General features: G+C 42.9%; 2 protein-coding genes across 2 annotated transcripts in view; both read right to left on the bottom strand.

Annotated features, from left to right (window-relative positions):
- The window catches only part of LOC139332562 (CD81 protein-like), a 29,326-nt gene extending 15,274 nt beyond the window's left edge, over window positions 1-14,052 (bottom strand). The window contains exons 1-2 of the mRNA XM_070964596.1: window positions 13,843-14,052; window positions 4,446-4,560 (exon numbers count right to left, since the gene is read on the bottom strand). Coding sequence (XP_070820697.1) covers window positions 4,446-4,560; window positions 13,843-13,908 — 181 coding nt within the window. The 5' untranslated portion in view covers window positions 13,909-14,052. The remainder of the gene's footprint in view (window positions 1-4,445; window positions 4,561-13,842) is intronic.
- Window positions 14,053-18,671: 4,619 nt separating this feature from the next.
- Window positions 18,672-19,839, bottom strand: part of LOC139332555 (tryptophan 5-hydroxylase 1-like) — a 9,534-nt gene continuing 8,366 nt past the window's right edge. Inside the window, exon 11 of the mRNA XM_070964584.1 lies at window positions 18,672-19,587. Coding sequence (XP_070820685.1) covers window positions 19,425-19,587 — 163 coding nt within the window. The 3' untranslated portion in view covers window positions 18,672-19,424. The remainder of the gene's footprint in view (window positions 19,588-19,839) is intronic.

Genomic DNA, 19,839 nt, shown 5'->3' with positions numbered 1-19,839 from the left:
TTCTGGTATGTAATGCTCTATCAGGAAACACGATCCAGTAGCTGTCTGAGTATGTCTGTCAAATGCTACACTATAACTGTTCACTACGGCTTTAGAGATCAATATCATATATAGGCGATGAGTGTATTCTTCTTCCATCAAAACCTTTGGTTTTGGCTCATCAATAATTCCAGCTGTGGTTTGTTATGTTCTCCATCAATACCCTACACCACAACAAGACTGCTACAGACAGCACTAACAGGCCGAGCTGCAGTCCGCAAATGTCAATCTGTGACTTCATGTTGGAAGCTGTAGTCCAGTTTGAAGAGTGGTATAAGACAATGTATGTGGATCAAGGGCAGAATTGAATTTGTACATGTAAGGTTTCAATCTCTTCCTGGACAAGTCCATTAGATTCCAAACTATTTGAGAACTCTAAGAGGGAATACTGGTCTGACTCTAATTCTTTTTTGTGAGCTGCTACTGCGATCGCCTGTTAAAGCCCCAGTCAGCCTGGTGCAGCTATGGGACTGACAAATAGTACAGTGTGTCATGTTGGTTTCACTCTTCTGGGAGTCACCTTCATTGTCCCAGTATCGTGGCCACAGCCTTCTTAGTAAGTGCATGAATATGTGAGTGAGTCAAATGGTTCAAGTAATAACTTCCTGAAGCTCCAACAGCCTTAGTCATTTGTGTGCGAATGATAGCTCTATGAAAATGGGTGCCAGGAGTATTTTAAATTTGCTGTGCTTGGATTACCCATTCTCTGCTTACACATTAACACATCCATATTCTCTGTGGTTCATGTTTGGCTAGAGTAATTGTAGAAGCATTTGGTGTCACCTGCAACATAAAAATCATACTCATTTCATAGCTTTAATTCTAAAGCACTACAATACAGACAGGTTTTCACTGATCGTCTGTCATTAACTCTATAAGCATTTGTTAGCTTTAATTCAAATGTTCTATAAATAACCATGTTTGGACTTACAATCACAAGTTCCAGTCTTGTGACTTATTTAAATTAGGAAATTAGATTACTTGATTTGTTGAATCAATGTCCTATTGACAGGACAGCACACTAGCACAACTAAGGCATCACAGGCCGAAGCTGAACCAAGGAGTCATCTGTCTACTGTAAGACTTCCACTGAAATACAAAGAGCAAAAATAAAAAAAACTACGAATTTGTTAAAAAAATGCAACCCATGTGCCTAATCTAAAATATGTTGTGAAATGCTGCAGTTTGGGGAAAACAATTAAGTTTACAATGAAACATGAGCACACTTTGAACTGATTAATCAGCTGCAGTTCAGTTAACTGCTCTTTGAAGGTTTGAAGTAGTTTAGAGATCAGACTTCAAATACAACCAGGGCAGTAAAAAGTGATGCTGAATGATTAACTGAAGAACTCGCTGTGTCTAATTCTATAGATTGCAATTCTGCAGAAGGGCGAGAGGCAGGTCGCCATTGGGTAATTGTGCCTGTCTGTAGTAGGGTGAGAAAAAAGAGAGAAGCAGATGTAGGACTCCATACTGAAAAGTTCCTGGCAGCAGGGGATGAAGACGGGAGGGGAGGGGAGGAAAAAAGGGCAGACAGAGATAGAGGGAGGGAGGGCAGGACTAGGGGAAAAATAAGGGTAAGTGAGACAGTGAACACTAACCACAACCAGATGGGGAAGTAAAGGGGAGCGACAGTGGAAAGAAACCGAGGGGAGTGAAAGAGAGGAAAACTTTCACAGAGGAGGGAGGAAGAGGGGTGGGGCCGATGAGGAGGAGGAGAGGGGACGGCCAGTGAGGAATTTTTTCCTGCACCGACGAGGCTTTTTCTCCCCTCCTCGGAATGAGAGGGAGGCTTTATGTAATGGGTAGGATGCAATCACTGAGGCTGTTCAAGAGAAAGCCCCTGAGTAGTTCCTCCTAGACTAGTGAGGCTTTTTCGTTGAACGACCACAGCTATGTTGCCTCAGAGAATGGCAAAAACAATGATCCAAACACCCCCGACATTTTTTTCGGTAGCTGTAGTGTAGACAGAGACAGGAGAATTTCTCACATTCGCTTTGTAGCAATTCTGCGTTGGCCTGTCATCTTCCCTTTCATCTGTCTGACGAGGCAGATGACGCAAGTTGTTGGCTGAAACAGGAGGAACTGACAGGACTAGTGTAAGGTTTGTTGCTGGTTGCAGAGTTGGAGAGGTGATAGTGACTAACTTCGTGTGGGAGTGCAAACGTTTGACCGAGTCATATGATGAGCTGTGCGTCCTCTTTTAGTCCCGGTCACAAGTTGCTGTTGATCTGGGAGATGCTGGGCCGCACCACTTCATCGTAGCGTATTTCACACCAGTCTGATATTCTCATGTCCAGGTTACTGAGGGTCAGCACTGTACGACCTGTCCTGTGCTGTACGTGCGAGTGTATGAAACGGTGCTATGACTGACTGGATGCTGTAAAGCAGAGTTTGAGTGAAGCAAAGATGCCAAGCCGTCTGACTTCTCAGGTCCTGTCCCAGAGATCTGGGAGCTTGAGGGTTCTACACAGTCTCTTAGCTGTTCACAGGACTGAGCACTTCTGGACAGAGACCTCAGATGTTGTACCTGGAATCTGCTTCCAGTCTGGGAGGTCACAGCCTCTCACGCTCCTGTTTCCACTGGGACCACTTTAGACTTCAACTTCCACATCTGTTCCAGCTGTTCCTTCAGCCCCTGGTGCTTCTCAATCTTCTCTTACTTTCTGATGTTACTGTCAGCTGCTACATCCATCACAACAGCCCTCTTCTGCTCCTTCTCAACCACTATAATGTTTGGTTAGTCAGACGGCAGCAGCTAGACAGTCTGGAACTTGAAGTCCCAGAGGACTCTACCATGTTCGATGATGTGTTCCATTGGGACTCGGGGACTTCTAATCCATACTTGGCACAGATGTTCTTGTATACTATCTCAGCCACTTGGATATGCCTCTCAGTGTATTCTGTGCCAGCTTGCATCTTACATCCTCCTATTATGTGCTGAACTGTCTCAGGGGTATCTTTGCACAGCCTGCACCTTGGGTCCTGTCTGCTGTGGATCTGGTGCTTGGGTCCTCTTCCTGTGCTTGGTGTCAGCCACATCTGCCAACGGTACATCCCATGGAGGTGCTACTGTGTCTTCCACAGTATTTTCTCTTCCTCCTCATCACTCTCCTTCTGCTGCTGCCTGAGGCTCTCTCTTGGCAGTTCATCTTCCTGATGTATTCATGGATGCTCCTTGTGTCATCCTGGATTGTGGCTCTGACAATCACTATTCTTCGCCCACCCTCCTTTCATCGCTCATCGCTCGAGTCTCAGAGAGCTGACTTTGGGTGGAACCCTCCATGCATTGTGAGGAGTTTTTGTGTCTTGCCATCAGTGACATCTATCTCCTGCTGTGGCCAGCTTACTATTCCAGCTGTGTATTTGGTGACTGGCAGGGCATACATGTTGATGGCTTGGGTCTTACTCCTACCATTAAGCTGGCTTCTCAGCAACTGTCTTACCCTCTGAGGTATCTGGCTGTGGCTGACGTCTGGCTTTAAGGGAAGTTGGGATCCTACTACCAATCTCATCTTAACAATATAATACAATCAGTGTTTGATTTTGGCCCATGACACACCATTAAGTTTCAGTTTTGGCCCACCAAGGGCCACAAAATTTATCATATTGCAATCTCAATATTGACCAAAATAAGTGTGATTATGATTTTTGATGTAATCAAGCAGCCCTAGTTTGCCCAAATCACTTTAATAATCTTCCTTAAGAGTCTGTAAGAGTGTGGAAACAGAAGCACATCACATGCTTTCAGTTGAGCAGACAGTTTCATTAGTGGCTACGAATCTATGTTGCTATCAAATCGCCCATTACTTGTGTGTGTATTGATGTGTGTGTACTGTATGAAGTGTATATAATTAATCCCTAAAAGATGTCTACCAAAATACATTTATACCAAAAAATGAAAATAAAAATAAAAACAAACCCTATCAAACTCTTTAGGTATAGAAGCTTTCTAACTATTAATTAGGTCTTATAAAAGTCACCTTTTCTCCTTAACTTATTAATAATAAATACCAAATTCATCTTAATCGATAGGGCCTCAGGCTAAAGGTAATCCACTTACCCTGGCCCTTAATAGTTAATATGGATCTATAATTATATCACTCCACAGTCACTGCAGCACATCAAAGAAACATCACTGTCATACTGGATATAACAGCATTAAAGGAAATGATATGTCAATACTGTTATCAGTGTATTTCTTTATGGTACCTTTCATCAATGAAGTCTCTCTACTGAGGAATACAGTGCAGCAGGTAAACCTGCCTGAACTCTGTTTATTTCATGGCGTGTTTGGTTACAGTCAGCAAATAACATGCCAACATATATTGAATGTAAACTCATACTCCGAAATTCTGGCAACAATCCTTATGGTAACAATAAGGAGAGCAGTTACAGATACATACTGATGTAGAAGGTGCTGGGGGCATGGGCTCCATCGAACTCGAGCTCCAGCAGGTTGCTGGTCTTGGGGTCATGCCTCAACCACAGGGCCACACCCAGGATTACACCTCCTGCAAGCTGCAACATACAACACAAACAGTTCCTTCAGTACATTTCGTCCTAATCAGAACATCGCACTACATTTTGCTGGTTACATTTCACACAGGACCACATTTTGGGATATATGCTTTCTGACTGGAAGTTAGATAAGCTACTGCCAGCAGCTGGCTTTTTACAACATAAAACCTGAGTGGCATTTAGGCTAAAAACAGCAGAGGTGGTATTTGATACAGCAAATGCCACACATTTAATGAATGAGGCAATGCCACAGCTTGTTGTTGAAGATTAGAAGCTGTCAGGATACGTCAGATCCAGCACAACAGATGCCAAAAATAACTTGTCGGGCCTTTATGGTAATTCATGCAACATCGAAGCGAGGTTAAAAGGAAATGGGCTTTTCAATTAAAATTAGTTTAAGGATGTGTAATCAGACATAACACTTTACTGCTAAACTAAGTTAGTTTGAGGTTCAATATTCACTGACTCACACAGCCGTGTGGATAACATCAGTTATTCTCATAACAGGGCTCCAGCTTGCCTCTCTGTGTTGTAGTTGTGCAGAATGAGTTGGACGCACAGGAAGAGAAAATGATGCAATGTGAACACTTTGTGTCCACATTTTGTGAAATATACTTCTTTCTGATAGGTATATGGAGTTAGAGGAGAACTGGAGGAGGTGGTTAGCTTAGCTTAGCATTAAGACTGGAACGGGGAAGTAGCTAACCTGCTCTCACCAATGTTAAAACGCCCGCCCACCAACACCTCTAAGGCTCACATTTGAACTCACATAATGAAAACAGCACCTTTATCTGCAATCTGTACATTAACAGTGATGTAAAGACAACTTGATGTTTTAGGGAGGGTTAAGTGCTTTAACTAGTTCCTCCCAAGCCGGCAGCAGAGATGTTCCACATAAATACTGGGGGGATAAACTGTTGGTTCATTTTTACATTACTGTTTGTGTACAAATCAAAGAAACTTTTTAAAAAGCTTTAAAAGTGCTGCTATGCATATTTAAACTTTGGGTTGAGCCAGACTAGCTGTTCCAAAGATAATTGGCCCCTGGCTCTAGCTCAAACATTAAAGTAGCTTTTCATCTAACCCTGTCAATAAATGTATTTCCCAAAATGCTGAGCTATTAGTTGAAGTCAAATTATTCAAAGGCAGCTAGCCTGGCTCTCTACATGACCCCCATTAAACAGCAAACTGACTGACTGACTGACTGACTGACTGACTGACTGACATCCCAAGTCTGAGAGAACCTTTGTTCAGTTTTTCCTCCTACTTCCTCCTCTAACCAATTTCCTGGGGGAAACTCTAAACATACGGTGTACTTTTCTCACTGAAATGCATTGTTCTTTGAGGTGGTTTACATTGACTTAAGCCTTCCTGAGCCCGTTTGTTTGGCCCAGTACAAAGAAATTCTAAATATAACAAGAGCTAGCATATACCTCAGCAGGCACACAGGAACAAGCACCACCACACATGGCAGCAGTGAAATAAACCACTGATGGACACAACAGACACCTTCCACTCCCCATGGGGTTGGACATTTTAGAAATGTCATACTGAATTCAAACGTGGCCAAAGAATATATCTGAGCTAACTTAGTAGCTAACAGCTACATTAGCTCATGTGAACAGTTTTGAACCAGCAGGCTCAGCCGCCCCTTCTCCCTCCTTATCCTCCTTCTCCTTTAGTGAGGTCCATTCCAGAGCTGAGGCCAGCTGCTGCCTAGCAACCAGATCAACACCATAACTGGCAAGACTGTCGAAATTCAACACACACACACACACACACACACACACACACACACACACACACACACACACACACACACACACACACACACACACACACACACACACACACACACACACACACACACACACACACCAACAACACCACAGAATGACTTGCTGACTCTAAGTGAACTCCTCCTCCACCTCCTTACCACGTGAATTACGATTGAGACGAGTCACTGAAACGCAAGGAGCTTAAACCTGATTAAAAGAGATTTGAGAGGCTTTAGTTGACACCATTTGTATAAATGATGAGCTGACACTGAACCCCGACAGAATATAGTTGAAATCCATGTTTTTTTTACTTTGTCTGAGAGGTGACCGAGGCCGGAGCAGCACAGCTGCAACTAGCTGAGCCTTGTTTAGCTACAGCCTCTGGGACACGGGTGTGACTCACAAACAGAGCCACCAGCCAGTGGTTTCTATGGGAAAGTATTACATTTGTTAATCACAAATCCATAAGACATGCTTTGAGCCATAATTATGGTAACTGGGATGTTTGAGTCAGAGGGACTGGCAGCTTTTAGAAAAGGATCTACCACAGATCTTGAACTATTTCTGAGAAGCCACAAAGATCAAAATTTTAAGTAGAGTAGCGCCTGATGATTTTTACACGCTGCAGAAAACACAGACTCGCGGAACTGACCGGAAAACACAGAATATCCCAGAAATTTCCAAAACGTAGATACACATAGTAAATATCACGGTTTTATCAGGGTTATCCCTAAAATCAGTGATGTTCTTTCACAGCGCCTAAGCTGAATGAACAGATAAAAAAACTCTCAGAACTACAAGACATCAGCAGATGCAAGACGCGTGTCAGATATTCTGTTGGAAAAAATGAAAAGGCGTTCGTACGCTTGTTTCTAGTCAAAAACTCGACTGGTCGTCAAGAAAGTTCAATACTGATTGAGCTGAATGAGAAAACTCTGATGTATTATGCTGCTAGAACTGAATGAAAGGACACAGGCCGTGTGTGTGTGCTGCGATTCACCTGTCTCTCTGCTCATTCTGCAGGTGGTTGTTAGTGTAACCTGGTAGATCTGAGGGCGGCTCTGTGTGATTGGCTGCCTCCGCTGCCTCCCCCTCCCACCACCCATGTGGTTATGTTTTCTTAGGTGGCCTCGCTGTATGTAATCCGGCGAGGATGCATCCGAACGCAGCGGACCACTGAATGTTCAGGCTGGAGGGTGACGTAGTGCGAGTTGGGCGGTGCTTAGTTTCAGCTTGTCCATTATAACATGAACACAAACTTTCTCATATTATAGTGAAACAGTGACTAAAATATGTTTCTGGAAACATTTTAGGCGAGAAAGAGACAAAGCAGTGACAGAATCTTGATCCATATTTTATCAGCGTGGCCTATTTTGACAGTTTGATCTGTTTTTCGGGAGCCTCGTACCGACTCATTTAGATAAAGTTATGGATGCAAATGCAAAAATGGTGAGTCACTCAACTCGCCATCTTGTATCCATCAAGCCTGACCACTTTGGTGCATTAGTTGGTAGAATTCATTAGAATTAAGGCAAAGGATTCATCTTAATCAACGGACCTAATATAATATAAACTCGCATGCAGTTTGAACTTCACTATAGCTGTGGGGAATATGAAGGTTCCTGCCTGTGATCTGTCTGCTGAGAAGCAATATTTGACTTCATCGTATAGAGAAACAAAATTCACTGAAGAAAGTAATTTGGCGTTTTCAAAGCTATCCTACTAAACTGAGATGGATTCCATGCAGAGGGTCTGTTGGGCAAAAATTGGAGCCAGGTCGTGTCTGAAGTGATTAATCAGGACAGCAATTTTTGAAACTGGTCCAGTGTTGAGTGAGAGTGCAGCAACTGGCAGACGATTCACTGAGGTTTTAACCGTCACTTTTAATATATGTCAACAGCAGTATGCTAACGTTAGCCTCAAGGGCACCATTCATGTTCACTGTTGCTTGGCAAAACTGTCAGCTGATGATGTGTCTTGGAAGACATGTTTTTCGGCAGTCATGTTCTTGCCACGTATTGGCACGCCTGTCCTCCACCTCAGCTGTCCAGTAGCTTGTTGTGGGTTAGCGCTGCCATTTCAAGTGTCCTCTCATCCACTTCTTGAAGATTTGTCCCTCTCATTGGCGACTGTGGCCCTTCTCAGAAAGCACTGATATTTTGATATTACCAGGGCGGCCCTGTTGAGTCTGCAAGCACTTTGAGGTTTAAGACTGGATCTGTAAACCTTTCACATTGCCAGATAATCTGGGCCGAACACCAATAGTGACCAAGGTCCCACACCAGACTTCTACTGTGATGGGTTGTTGGGAGGTGATAAATCAGCAGAAAACACCAGCAGCCATCAGATGTGGGGGACACTGGAAGTAGAGGTTGACCTGGCCATTTAATTGCCGATGATAACACGTCTAATAAACTATTGTTCTCAGTGGAACTTATAGAGGCTGATGACTGTACAGCTTACAGTCATGCAAGGACATACATGAGCGATTTGCATGGAGGCCCCACACACGAAGTGAAGGTAACCACTGTGTACCTGGGATAATTAAATGACAGAATTTTATATATGACAGCTTTATTCATAAATTATGAGCACGTTCAGGTTGTTGGTTATAGTATTCCATTATTAATGCATTAGACTGAAGATAACTGCTGCTCTGCCAAATGCATGCAGTCTCTGTTTTGCTACCAAGCAGGGTCATTAGAATTTGGCAAAACCTTTGTGGACCTGGGGAAGAGTTGATTTCACAGAATGGCTCCACAAACTCCAACCCATGCTGAGGGCAGGGGAGGTGTTGGCCGATTAATGCTGCAAACTGTCATTGTCATATTCGCTTTTCAAAAATCCACTGTCAATTGACCTCTGATTGGCCCATTCAATAAAAAAAAACAAGAACAGAACAAAGTGTGACCTATTCATGACAAAGCAAAAAAAAAGAAAAAAGAAACAGACCTAAATAATCACATAATCGAAAGTGAAACAAGTGGACATGCCACAATTACGGAATACACCAGAACTTTGGCCTCAGATGCCTCAGACATTATATAACCATTTGTTCCTCATTCAGCCAATGTTTTCACACATTCCACACCAAGAAAAATGTCCAAGCGTTGGGCCAGCATCATCGTGTTTACTACAGCCTGCTGTCACCACAGACCAACCAGTACCCACTGGTGTAGGCATGTCAAGGTCTGTTCAGCAAAACCTACAACTTCATAAAAACATGAATCAAGTTTAAATGTGTTGTAAGACACAGTTATAGCAGGTTTGACTCAGTGCTCATACTAAATGACTTACAAGATGGAAGTGCAACACATACATGAGGGTGAAATTCTAAAACTGCTTCAAATATCATCTGGTGTGAGATCAGCACAGCCCAAGTTTGTCTGTCTATTTCTGCCTGTTGCCCAGAGTACAGGGGGTTGTAGAATGCCGGGCATGCTGGGGGGAAGGGTAGCAGGGGGTGGGGGTGTTGTCTGCAGTTCCCATAAGACTCTTATACCACCACAGACACCCCCCCCCCCCCCCCCCCCCCAAAAAAAAAACCCTGTAGCCTTTTTACCCTCTCAGTGTCCAGTGTGATTTATGGAAACAGGAGGTCTCCTTTTTAAAGAGCCAGCCTTCTCCGCCTGCTGCTCCATGATGGACCATTGCAGTCAAAGCGAGACGGACTGAACTTGTCCGATATGACAGATCCTTTCACAGAGCTCTTCAGAGCAGCCAATAAAACTAAAAGGACTAAAGTGGAATATGTGTAATAAGGAAAAAAGGGGCTGGGGGGATGCTGTAATGGAACAATCACATTAAAGTCACTTTTCAGGAATATTACTAACACTTACGTTCCAAAATATATGCACATATTGTACTATGTGAAAAGAGCTGAAAAGCTAATTGCAACAATGGAGCCTTTTCAACGTGGCGCTGTTAGTTTTATGGCCCTGATCCAAGTCCTTAAACACTGGGTATCTACTGATACAGAGTCTGAACTGAAACTGATTAGAGCTGCAATGATTAGCAATTCCTCAATGAGTGAAGAAAAATTATCTGCAACAGTTTTTTTTTTAATAACCGATTAACTGTTTCAGTCATATTTCATTCCATATTTTGTGTAAAATGTTTGCTGGTTCCAGCTTCTCAAATGTAATCTAATCAAATCTTTGTCATTCATGACAGTAAATGAAGGGTCTTTGGGTTTAGGACCATTGGTTGGACAAAAGAAGCTATTTGAAGACATCGCTTTGGGCTGTGGGTAATTGTGATGAGCATTTTTTTGACATTTTATGGACTACACGATTCATCAATGAATCATGAAAATATTCTTCAGATAGCGAAAATAAACCCTCACTTATATTTACGTAAATGTTGATTAAACATGAATCTGGCACATTGCAGCCCTCATAATATGACAAAAGATGAGACACCAGCTTGCAGAGAGCACTGTGACCAGACATGTTTAATCTTGGCCAGTCACCATGTTACTTACAGAATCAGCATTAATTAGCAATGGCTGATTGGACCCGCCACAGGCGATGTTTGGTTTTTTCTCTGACGAAAGTGACAGTTAGCACTGGCTCAAGACGAGAAGCTGCTAGCCTACGTTGATGATTTGTACGATGCTTTTTTTCCTCATGATTATTTAAGCCTCAGTTCCTTGTTCTGGTAAAGGAGAAGCATGCTGGAGCAGGTGGACGAAACACAGTAAAAAAAGGCTCGGACTGTGATTAGCTTTATTGGAACTAATAATAATCTGTTAAAATAAGCCCAGATCAGCCCCTATACTGATCCTGAGGATCAGCATGGGACGTCTCTAACATTTTCCACATTTTACAAATCCCACCAATATCTCAACACAGCCAATTAAAAAGAACACCGTCCAACAAAAACAGCAATCAGAAAACACATTTTTCAAACAGCTTCTTAGAACTACATGAACACACTGTTTTCACAATTTTGGCTATTTCACCACAGAGACTTCCGGATGTGTTTTTGCCTGTGCTTTCCCAACTGGTTTGAAATGGGCATGGCTCAGCAGACAAAACCAAGATGGCAACCCATGGCAAGAAACATCAAGGATCAAGGAAAAATGACCAAATCAGCAAAATCTGAACAAGTCAACAAAACCAGGCAGGTAAAATGCTCCGCTTTCCGTGGGTTTTACGCTGTGTAGATAATAAATTGTAGACAATTTTGCAGCCGAACGTGATGCAGCCGTGCCCTTTGTTTGCGCACCGTCAATGTACGTCCAATAAAAGTGTCTGTTTTTGTCATTGACAGGCTCAGATTGTTATAAGTCTCTGACAACATTATGGAAATAATCCATACAGAGATAGACCTTTGTTAAAGAGTAAGATCCTTATTGTTGAACCACAAACAGACGCCATATGGCTCTCACCAAAGCCACCAGACTCCATTAACGCAAAACATTTTAGCATCGTAAAACATTCAAACTCACCCAAACCTTCTTGGTTTGTCCTTCTGACAATCAGCCCCAACTCTGGTTTGGTCAACATAAACCCTTAATTCGCCAAATTGGGAGAGGAGCAAGAGAGAGGGCGGACATCAGAGGAACAGCGTGTAGATCCAGAACAAACAGAACAATTATAGACATTATGACTGGAGTGAAAAACATGTCGGATTTTTCCACAAACGAAAAAAAATAAAAATAAAAAGAAGAAAAAGCTAATTGCCAGTTAATGGAAACTCTCTTGACTCTTGTCCATCATGCGGAGCATTCAGTGCAGTGGCCCCAGTAAATATATTTTGTTACATATATATATTCTCAGTATTAATATTTTGTTTTTTATATTTACTTTATATATAAATATATATATATATATATTTTCTTTCTTTTCTAATTTCTGAATTAGAAATTTCTGATTCTGACAGGACATGATGAAGGATGGGATGTGTCAGAGAAGAACACGTCATGACTGATAAGACCCAGTCAGAAGTAAATGTATGTGTCTGTTTCCACCTGTCCAGACTAAAACACAGTCCTGGAGTTCTCAGTCGCAGGTCACATGCAAAGACATTTTACAAAACAAACATTGTCCTCTCTGTTTCAGCGTCTCCTTCACAAGCAAATGCCGTTTTAGGTCACTACAAGGAAGATTTACTGTGTGTCTGTGCGTACGTATAAAAGGAGAGAAATGACGATGTCATCATTGCACTTCATGCATGCCCATTGTTGCTTGATGTAGTGAGCAGATGTCTAAAACTACAACAATGGTGGACTGCTGGTTGGTTCACGCTGGGTTAGAGGTGCTAGGCTATGTGCCGGAAAGGTATTAAATAACTAGAAACAAATAAATAATTAGCTAATGTTATTTGTGTTTTTAAATACTACCCCTAAAGGAAAATAAAATCACTGAACGCTCAGAATGTTCTTCTCTGGTATTTGATAGTTGATGTAGAGCTTACTGCCACCTACTGGCCCGGCAGACTTGTTTGAGTGTCGCATTCTGTGTGAGTTTGAAAACATGTAGTGTGGATGATTCGTGTGAACGTGACATAGCTAAAGGTCTGTGTTTTAAAAAGGAAACTTCTTCAAGTGGACGTAGCCTGAATTCTGGCTTACGCGTGTTTTCTTCTCTGTTTTCCACCAGTTCTTCCTCATCTCCACACAAAATATAGTCCCACTTTTTGATTCAGGCTAGAAAAGGCGCATTTTCAACAACCAAGAAAGACAAATACCAAAGTCAGTGGGAGAACAGCGCAAGAGCTTCCAGAGAACAAACTATGCAACAGCTCTTGCACAAGGAGAGTAAAAACTAAACACCCATAAATGTTTCCATGATCCATCACCCAACACTGGGCCTTGACTCACCAAATGGAAACCACCATGGGTCCCCCCTCCACACACACACACACACACACACACACACACAAACTGGGCGGAGGATGTAATCCAAACAAAGCCATTATCCAAGCCCCAGCAAGCCAGTCTCCAATGCCGCCGACAGCTCGGACTTCTCAGCACACTTCACGTCGTTCGCTTCTGTCAGTGACCTCCAACTTTCCCACACAGTTCAACCGTGTGGTTTAAGTCCTGATAAACTAAACCATCGAGTGGGCTCGGCACTGTGCGGCTAAAGGCGCCCCTTTCTCCTTTTCTGCTGCCTTCACACCTGAGGTGACTCCGGCACGTTGCTTTGCTGTGGAAAACTCGAATAATTGCCTGGCGCGTGAATGTGTGCTGTAGTTACGTAAATGAACGTTAAGCACGCGCGCCTTTCCATCAACCGATCTGGTTAATGTTCCCCTGAATCCGCCACAGCCTCGTCACCCCTAGTGGCGGAATAGCTGACACACGGTTATTACGAAAGTAGGACATTAACATTAAAAGCAGCAAATGTGATATGTACGGTGGATGTGACGGACTGAGGCAGCAGCGTTCATTCATCACAGGATGGCTGAACAAAACAAACCAAAGCAGCGACCGACAGAGGAGGCGGCACCACGCACCGAAGTGAACACGCAGCGTGGAACAAACACGGCTCCTTACCCAGAAGATGAAGTTGAAGAAGAAGAGCATGTACTTGATGCATTTGGTGCAGCCTTCGACTCCCATGGTGATACGTCAGACGGATGTGTTCGGCGCAGAGTTGAGAGGACGAGCCAGCGACAGCGGCGAGTAATGGACTGAACCTCGACTCAACGGGGAATCCTGACTTCAGCTCGGAGACTGAGGCAACACCCAACTCCTCCTCCCTCCCTCCCTCCTCCCTCCTCCCTCATGGTGAGAGCACGCCATCAGTAATCCGGGGCCAGCAGCACGGCGGACTTCCTGTGTGCGCCTTCAACATAAAACACTGTGGAGAGGTCTGCAGCGGGCCAGCCGCTGCTGTGCATGTTCACATTGTTCTTGAATCTGCAGCTATTTTAAAGCGTCTCTCTGACCAGATAAAATAAAAATGAAAACAGAGATAAATGATGGCAGTGTTGCTCCAAAGGGCAGCCAGGAGGCAGACAGATGGGTGACCAGGGGACAGAGCCAAAGAAGGGAGCAGGTCTGGATGAATTCACAGATGCTGGTGATGCAATGCACAAGTGAGCCCAGCAGTAAAGGTGTGGCCTCTGTGAGGGCAAGGCAGGAGGTCGGCAGTGAAGTCAGAAACTCTGTGGAGACCAAGTAGGAGGCCGAATGTGAAGGTGGAAACCCTCCAAAGGAAGCCAGGACAGACAGCCAGGAACCAGGGTTTGCTGCAGCTCAGCCAGAACTGGGGACAACTGCATCACAAGAACCAGTGACTGTTACAGCTCAGCAGGCTGCTGCAGCAAAGGAGCAGGTGAAGCTGGACCACAAACAGGGAACCAGAAGCTGGTAATGGCCAGACTGCTGATAGGGAACCAGGAGCAGGTGTCGAAAGTACCAGTAGCGGATCTGCCACGTTGCTGGGCAGCAGGAACTGAACAGCACTTGGCAGCAGTGAAGACGATGAGCTGGGCAGCACTGAGGACAAGGAGCTGGACAACTTAGAGGCACAACATCAATAGGAGGCACGCTCCCATCTGGAGAGTTTCCCAGAAGGTGGCGTCGGAGCAGGATCAGCCAGGAACTGGCTGGTTCCATGCTCACGGTTGCTCATCTGGCTGGAGGCTAGCAGTCTGGAGGCTGTTTGACTCTAGAGCAAAGTCAAGCGGACTACTGGTACTGGAGCTGGTAAGTGGCTAGCAGGCTGGTGGCTAGCTGGCAGGAGGTTAGCAGACTGGTTAGCACGCTCCATGTTAATTCCAGCAGGGGAGCCGCTGCAGAAATCCAGAATGGTCAGCATGATCTTTTTAAGATTATTAGTTCTCAGATCACAGTTCAGCTATGCCTGAAATTTTTCAAAAACCAGGGCTTAGAAATGATAGTTCGTTCAAAGCTTGTCCTTCATGTCCATAGAGCTGTTAATGCAAGCATAGAATTTATAGATGGCATGTCTCACCTCCTCCACATGCAGCAGATCACAGCTGGTTTAGGTGTCAGTGGGTTTTAACAGCTGCAGAAACTTTTGATGAATTTGCATCTGCACATACAAGCACTGTGCTAATAATAGTAAAGGCACACAGTTAGAAATTACAACTTCTGAATTCCAGAAAATTTCTGTCTCACATACAGATGCATGTTCGAGGTAAATTCGTCCATTGTAATACAGACTAACAAATGGACAACAGACTATCTGGACAACAATTCGAACAGCATTTCTTTACATTTTTTCATATCAAGCAACAGCAAAAATCACAAATTCTGTATGAGATCTTATATACAATTAATTTAATGGCAGACAAACTACAGCTTGTGGGATACACAGAATCAGATAAATGCAGGCCATGCCCAAATAATCCCTCAGACAACTTCTATTGTTTTAACGCTGCACATCCATTTAGTTTTTGTTGGCTGGGGATCATTAAACAGCTCTCCTACATTCTAGATCTCAGCATTTCAACACCCTATGAACAACCATTAGCATGACCAGAGAAAGTCATCTTATTACACTGGAAAGACCAAAATAAAATTACCCTTGAACAGTGACTCAGTTTACTGTCTGTTAGCTGGCTCATTTCTTTCCTGTTTTAAGATTTGACTTTAAAATTATTTCCATTGTGATGACACAAGCTGCATGGCTGAGTAGGACTCAGGGTATCAGGGTAAAAAATGATCTGATGGCCCAGAGAGAAGCCTGTCACATCACATGTGGAAATCCACATGCTTACTGGCTGGGAACAAAACTATGACTTAGTCTTAGCTATTTCAGTTTCTCTTTTTAAATGAGTTCTTTCTTTCTTTCTTTCTTTCTTTCTTTCTTTCTTTCTTTCTTTCTTTCTTTCTTTCTTTCTGTACTTCAGGACTTCATTTGATTTTCGGTTTAGTTTTCTGAGTTACAGTCCATTTTTGTGATTTACTTAAAATTTCTTCTCCTGTCTTGTGAGGAAAATCATGGAACACAATTGGTGCATATTGGTGCTTGGTACATTCATTTGAACTGATGGTTTTGAAGTGATCCCCATAGACCACAAAGGACAGTGTTATTAAACAGGTGCTAAGAAGAAATTCATATTATCTACTGTTCTACGTCAGTTTTGCTAGAAGAAGTGAGTATTAAATGAGGTAATTTCTTACTGTCAGGTTGAAGAGGACAAGCTTTGTCTGTCTTATCTCAATAAAGACATTTAAACATGTAAACTGGTGAGTGATGAAGGGGAAACAGGATCATGTATGTCACATAATTTAACCACCATCATTTTAAAGTAATGGTACACTTGACAAATGGTAATTGTTTATTTTTTACTGGGGTCCCCATAAGCTCCCACAAAGTGGTTGCTAATCTACAAAACAAGAACAATAGTCACAGAGTATCAACAAAAAAGCCAAATACAAAGATCAGAAAACAAGAAACTTCACACAAGAAACTACAACCTGTAGCAACCTAGAGTGAAACTAAATTGCCCCATTATCACATGGCATCAAAAAGGAAGCAAAAACAGAAAGAAAGAAAGAAAAATCTGATCTGTTGTTAACATGTCTGATGTTGTCAGAGAGCATATTCCAGGCAGAAGAGCCTCCATAAAGGACAGGTCCCATCCTGCAGTGTGCTCGTGGAGTTGGTGCTACCAGATAATCAGCCCCCACATGCCTCATATGACAAAACCAGTGTGTGCTGGTGTACCATTCCACCCGACAGTCTGCATGAATAACAGAGGACTTGATTCTCCAGCCAAGACACTTTTTTGTGCATATCACACACTTTGGAATGGAGAGAACAATGAAGAGCTAATCTGGCAGCTCTGCTCTGTACAGTTTGTAGGTTCTTCTTTAGATATCTTCAGCAGCACCTGACCAGATGACTGGGCAGCACTCCAAGTGTGGCAGAACAAGTGGCCTAACAGCATAAATCACAACAGAAGATGGAACATAATGCAGAACATTCCCTTGAAATAGCAATGCCCTTTCCCATCTTGGAGACAATGTAATCAATATGATCAATCAGGCCAAGACACCAGGTTAACTAATTTAACAGAATGCAAATCTGGTTTTAGTGACCTGCTTCTTCCATCTGGAGACATCTTGATCCAATCTGATCCAATCTTAAGCACATTTCACACATGAAAGGACTGGACTGAGCTGTACAAATGTTATCATTTCTATTTTGAGACTCTGTTCTGTCTTTCTGTAGTTACACATTTTTAAAAATGTGTGCTGTGTTGATATGGTCCATTTCACCTAAACTCTCATACATCAAAACCGATTTAGGCTACTGTCACCAGATTGGGTGGAGATCTTCAAATGTTATCTCTGATCTCTGATCTAATAATTGATAGCACTTTTATTAATTTATTTTTTTTCAATTATGATGACATGATCTATGGTCGTGTGTCAGTCATGAGGTGAAATCTGGTTTTGACTGATCAAAGTGGACAGGGTTCAAAACCTAGTAAGAAAAATCTTCATGCTAAAAGACTTCAAAAACTATCAAACAATCAGCAGGTCATAAAGGCTTCAGGCTTTTTTTTGCATACAGTTTGCATAAACAATTAACTTCAAGAACTCTGTTTGTTTCTATCCACCATAACACTGTGAACTGGCAGCATTCATATTCAAGTTATGGCAACAAAGTTTGAACTTTATCGTACAGTTATTAAAAATCAGTCATATTAATTAACATAAATAACAACAATAGTGAGTTTCTCATGTAGCCAAGACATTATTACTGCACATGTAATATGACTTACAGTCATATGTGACAGGAGAAGTCAATCACTATCACACTACTTTTATGATTGTTCCCAGGCTACAGCCCAGCTTTTGGTGGTAAGACCACCCAACATGATCTGGTCTCAGGCCACATGTCAAGACAAAAAAAAGTCATGATTCATGACACAGGACAAGTGTTCACTGCCGCTGCAGACTAAACCAATGCTTGCATTGTTGTGATGAACACCTTTGTGAAGTGGGCAGCAGCAGCAGCAGCAGCAGCAGCAGCAGCAGCAGCAGCAGCAGGAGTAGGGGTCATCACACCTCTGAAGGTGGTCTTGGTTGAAAAGATCTTGTGAACTTAAAGGCCTGACATAACCATGATGCACCAGCACAGAAGTATTCCTTTACTTTGCCTGATTTGACCTTTTCTTAGAACAAGGTGGGCATGTACGTCTCCCTTTTCACACAGTGACATTTCTGACCAAAAAAATTCTTTTGCTGTTTGTAGATTTGCTTGCAGAGTTTGTGTGCTGCTTTTCAACTTGTGTGTTTGACACATAAATGTAATGCGCTGTTGATCGATTCCAAACTAACTGCAACAGAGGGAGGAAACAGAGAAACAGAGAAGCTGCGACTCCAAAAAATAGGATGCAATCATATTAGCTGTATCCCATCATTTATTCTGTATAGAAATAATAGAGCTTTCCTTTTCCTTTGCATGACCTGGAAGCATGTCCTGTCTTTATCAAGTTTTGTGAGGACATGAAAATGAATTTGGCTCTGTCACTTTCTGTGGTGACTGGGTACGTGTGCCACATAGAATGGATGGGAGAACTGGGAGATCCCCATGTTTACGACATCACGGGATAACTCAAGACAGTTTGTTGGTGTATTAATAATACAATAATTTGCACTGACATTTGGCATGGGACTGTGTCCATTTAACCCACTGGAGTTGATTTGGATTTCAGGTAGTTCTGTATTAAGCTCCAAGTCAAATATACTGGCTTTTTCAGAAAATCTGGAGTTTACGGTCATAATTGCGGTAATTATGTCGATTGGTGACTTCAGTAAACTCTCAGCACAGCTTCATCCAAATCATGTCCCAACTTTCTCGCCACATCAAGCGTGAGGCCAAGTGCCCTCTGCAGCTGTACGTAGCTCTGACAGACCTGTCACATAACGGAGGCACTAAGTACTGTATGATTACAACAGCTCAGTCTAACCACCATCTTTATTCAGGTCAGTATTCTTATTTGCCTGAAACCTTCCCCACTGCCAATCCCTATCCAACCTCAGACATTCCCACCCTTTTATACCCAGGCTATCCAACCAACTAATCCTTACCCAAACCTTTCCAACTCCGGCTCGCCTCTACTGACCCTCCTGACAGCCCCCTCAGACTCTCAGGCATTGAGTCGGTTCAAGGCGTCTTCTACAATATCCAGCTCATGCCGGATGTCTTTCACCATGTTATTGATACTGCTGGTGTCCTTCAGGATGTCCACACTCTGGGTGTAAGGATTGTAGCGTACTGTGAATGGGCGCTGAATGGTCTTGGCAAACTCCCTGCGGACACAGCAAAGTCATTAATATCAATAAATACATAGTATCAACATGCTAAAACAACAACGCTGAGTAACCTCCTCGCATAAAAACTAAAACCAGGGCGAAACAGCTGGCATAGCCCAATGTTCAAAAATACACCTACGAACCCATCAAAAGGTCATTTTTAATCTGTACTAACTACAAACTAATGTCCCTCTGCTTCCAGTTGTTATACTGAGATACGATGATCACCTCCTCTTTATTGCTCTATAC

Source organism: Chaetodon trifascialis, chromosome 1 (genome assembly GCF_039877785.1).
Source record: "Chaetodon trifascialis isolate fChaTrf1 chromosome 1, fChaTrf1.hap1, whole genome shotgun sequence".
Taxonomy (NCBI): domain Eukaryota; kingdom Metazoa; phylum Chordata; class Actinopteri; order Chaetodontiformes; family Chaetodontidae; genus Chaetodon; species Chaetodon trifascialis.
Note: the sequence above shows the minus strand (reverse complement) of the source record. Positions and strands in the feature narration are given on the sequence as shown.